This window comes from Echinococcus granulosus, assembly GCF_000524195.1.
Source record: "Echinococcus granulosus chromosome Unknown EG_S00126, whole genome shotgun sequence".
Taxonomy (NCBI): Eukaryota; Metazoa; Platyhelminthes; class Cestoda; order Cyclophyllidea; family Taeniidae; genus Echinococcus; species Echinococcus granulosus.
In genome coordinates this window covers 219,125-223,073 of record NW_020170506.1, presented here as the reverse complement: position 1 = coordinate 223,073, position 3,949 = coordinate 219,125, and the positions used below count along the sequence as shown (strand labels likewise).

The window sequence follows — 3,949 nt, the reverse complement described above, 5'->3', positions numbered from 1 at the left end:
GTTTGCAGGGTAAAACGAAGGGGTTCTTCTCAGTGCCATAGCATGAAGAACATCTCTTTAACTGCATTAAATATGTTTTAGGCTCAGCTGTCGGGGCACTGCAGATGACGTTGACGTCAACCGAATGAAGACCAAAATGCCAAGCATTCAAATCAGGTATATTTTTGTCAGGGTGTATTCATACATCTTTACCGTGGGATAACACCAAGTAACAGGCCCACTCCTTGCACCTCCAAGTAAATCAATTCGAGGGTCTCAGCCAATTAGCAGAAGGCGTCTCGGATTCGTTTGGAGGCAAATGAGATCGCATTACTAGCAGGTAGCATGCAAATTTGTCATTTCCACGGGACCCAGATGACTGCTTTTGCATTAGTTATGTTTTGTGGCGACTTTTCCGTTTCCTGCCTAAAAATAAAATGTGCAAAGCAGAACAAATCGGCAGAGAAGAAAGCCAGTGAGCCTCTGAGGATCTTTCATCCACTCTCACTATGGCGAATGCTTCGAATTTAACAAAGAAGCTGCCAATTCCTTCCTACTTGGAACAGATCGGAGACCATCAACAACCAACTGTCAATTCTTTTGAACTTCATCGGGCAGATACCTTTACCATAAAAGCCACCCAGTCGATTCCTTGAGAGCATTTCAAAACGTCATCTCCCAAAGGCGCCATCGCCGTGTGCAACTGATCGGACTACTTTGATTTCCTTGTCATTTTAACATGCCGGCATTGCACATAGTCAATGACTGGGTGATCTAGAATTTGTACATCAATGTTGCAAGATTGCACTAGTCTACCTACCTGGTTCTAGATCGTGATAATTGGAATCGGCATAATTCTTATAAAGACATGATTGTGGTTGCAAAAATGATTAGTCTAGTGGTATGTAAAGTTCATCTGAATAAGGCCTACCTCCAGAGGCCTCTTGAATCAGGGGTTTTGTGTTACAGCAATATAAAATATGTAGCCAACATGAAAAAGGAAAAATCTAAAGGAAAGAGTCGGATAAAAAACACCGATAAGGCCCAAAGGCAAGTCGACAAATCACAAATAACGTAGACAAAACGCCAACAGCATAATTATTGAGCAAGCCAACGAATACTAAGGCGAGCGAATTTTTCACAGCAAATATTTTAGCTACAAAACAACCGCATACACGATTAACAGTAGTAAGCAGTTCTCTACACTTATGCTCCAATGCTTCCTCATCGCAAGAGATGTGCTTTAGTTTCACGAAATAGGCAATTCTTGAAAATCCCGAAGCAGCACCATTAAACGCCAATATTGGATTACATTATTTTAATATAGAAGAGGATTCTACTAAATACACATCCCTAGTGCCCACAAGCAAATTCAACGTATACAAGTTGAATTTATCAAGCATTTATTGTGTCAAATTATTTGCGTAGATAGAAATCCACACCCCAGTCTCTGTTACCAATAAACCAAATGTAATACTTCTGGGTCTATTCTACGGCACTGAGACATAAGACGTAGGCCAAAATATTTTGTAGCATACAAATTGATGAAAAGGAAATGCAATGAAGCATGTTGTGAACGGAGCATGCAAATAACTACCATTAACGAAGCATTCGTCCACGAGCACCGATACACACGAAATTTAAACCTACCTTTTCGATATTTGACCTTAAGACAATAAAAATCTACATATAATATATGCAAAATTACTCTCCACAAACCAATTCTTATGCATCTTTTGCTACGCTACCTTCAAAATATTTCAAATCAATAGACATTGCATTTTATGTGCAATTGAGCCCTTGAATTCTCACTTGCCGTACTACTTAATACGAATAGGTTAGCACATACGCAGAATGCTGTAAATCTTATTTGCTTCCACAACTTGTGCTTGCAAACGAATGATTTTTGCAAAAACGAATATTTTAAACGTTAATCTCAGCATTTTAAATAAATGGTTTATCGTACGCTAAACCCTTTTTTCCATTTTTGCATGTTGAAGTAATGATGCTTTCCAATATGCCTGCATAAAATTTGAATTGATGCATATAAGAATTGCATGCTGTTTCGACAATGTACGTTCCCGAGAAGAAGGAAGAAGGAAGAAGACGCAATACTTGGGTAGAATGTATATAAATATATTTGTCACAGAGAGGGCATTTGGCTTCTGACATGGTCTTAAGGCCAACCCACCCGGCATGGTACAAAGGCCATGTTCAAAGTGGCTCCTCACCAAAACCGGCAGACAAACAACCATCGTATTGCAATAATATGCAGATCCTGCCATTGTTTTTTTACTAATACTATCATTCTACTCACTCTCGCTCTGATAAACTCACGTCTATGCGTTTAGTTCTTGCACTGCGCTTTTATCTACTTCGACTCGCATTAAAATTAGAACATATGGAGACTTTGAGGATGTTTACTCTGTGTTTCACCCCTCATCTTCGTAACAATCGGAACAGCATCTATCCCTTGCTTGTTGAAACACCTTTAAGCAGCGATCAATATGTTTACTTGCAATATTTATTAAGGCATTTTGGGTTGGAAAAGCCTGCGCAATGCGTGAGTTGGATTAAACTACCTCTCTAGTAGAGGCATAAAGTTTCAAACTTCACCTTATGTTAAGTTGTCTGATTGGCAAACGCTTCGGCGCTATTCTCTGGAGAGCCATTCTGGTTAGATCAGATTGGGTAAGTCAGCACCTTTACTGCAGAGTCGAGTTCCAGTGTTGAAGGTAAAAGTGGGAAAATGGATTAAAGACGAATGACACAAGAAGCAGGAGTAGTTGGTAACGGTGGCATCCGTTTCATAATAAGTGCAAGAATTATGCGTGGCAAATGAACGTTTAAGATAGAATGTCCTCCTCATGCTGTACATGAATGGATGGTAAGTTGCATTGTTCCATTTCTGAATGTCATCTCTCATATCAACGAGCTGTTGCTCGATGAACCACGAACATCCATTTAGTAAGCAATTGTGTAAGATTCAGCACAGGCAATTACGAGCACCGCCGGGTTAAACAGTCATTGTAATGTCTGAAGTTTCACAGCAAATGCTTAAAGGTAACAATCTACAGACGTGGTAGTGTGAAAGTTCGCCCCTCAATAGTCGTACATTATGATAAACGGTGTTTAATGGATGTGGGTGTTATAATGGCGTTGTTGGGTTGGTCCACATTCGCGCTTGCCCCTACTTACTTCTATTTCAGTAGCACGAATTTAAAGCGTCAGCCTATGCTACAAACAGTTAATTTGAACGTATTTGGCCTAGAATATCTCTACCAGTATTTAAAAGGTGACTTATCAGAGGGCAAGTGAAGTAATAAAAAAAAGGGATATTGTGTTTGCCAGGTGTCGGAATGCAGTTGAAAGCATATTCATGAAAGATAGCCACGCTAACCGCTGGCAGAAAACTAAAGAAAACTATGAAATCTCTGCAGGTATGTACAATGCAAATGAATCAAGGCTGCACCGTTTCCCTTTTCTTAGCCAGCCACTGAAGACTTATAGACAAGTGTCACAATTTTAGCTAAAACCAGAAGCATCTTGTGCTAACTACACCTCATGCGATTCTGCACACAAAAGGCTCCACTTTTAATAGGTTGAAGGTGATCAACAACATCATCCTCTTGTGCAAGAGTGCGCTATGAAAACAATTGCTCGTCTCTTACAGACATCTACTATGACCTCCGTTTTAGTTGCACATGGACACAAGATCAGTGAGTAGTGCTACCGAGTCACAATTGACGAAGCATTTTATTCCATTCAAGCTGTCAATAGGTGACAGTGAAGGAGAGGAGAAGAGGTGTAACAAAAAGTCAATCTAACAGGTTGTTGGATTGATGGGGCCTAATGTCGCAGCCGTAATCATGTAAGCTTTATTATTAGTTGCTGGTTGGAACAGCCAGCAAACTCGAAATGAATGTAAGGTTGCATTGAACTATTTAGCCGTACTTCTGAAGGGTGCAAG

The 3,949-nt window shown here is 40.0% G+C and overlaps 1 protein-coding gene across 1 annotated transcript in view; it reads left to right on the top strand. All coding sequences in view use genetic code 11, as the record gives it.

Annotated features, from left to right (window-relative positions):
- The window catches only part of EGR_08987 (hypothetical protein), a gene marked incomplete at both ends in the record, with an annotated part of 5,006 nt that extends 3,599 nt beyond the window's left edge, over positions 1-1,407 (top strand). The window contains one exon of the mRNA XM_024498236.1: positions 1,240-1,407. Coding sequence (XP_024347378.1) covers positions 1,240-1,407 — 168 coding nt within the window. The remainder of the gene's footprint in view (positions 1-1,239) is intronic.
- Between the last annotated feature and the right edge of the window lie 2,542 nt (positions 1,408-3,949).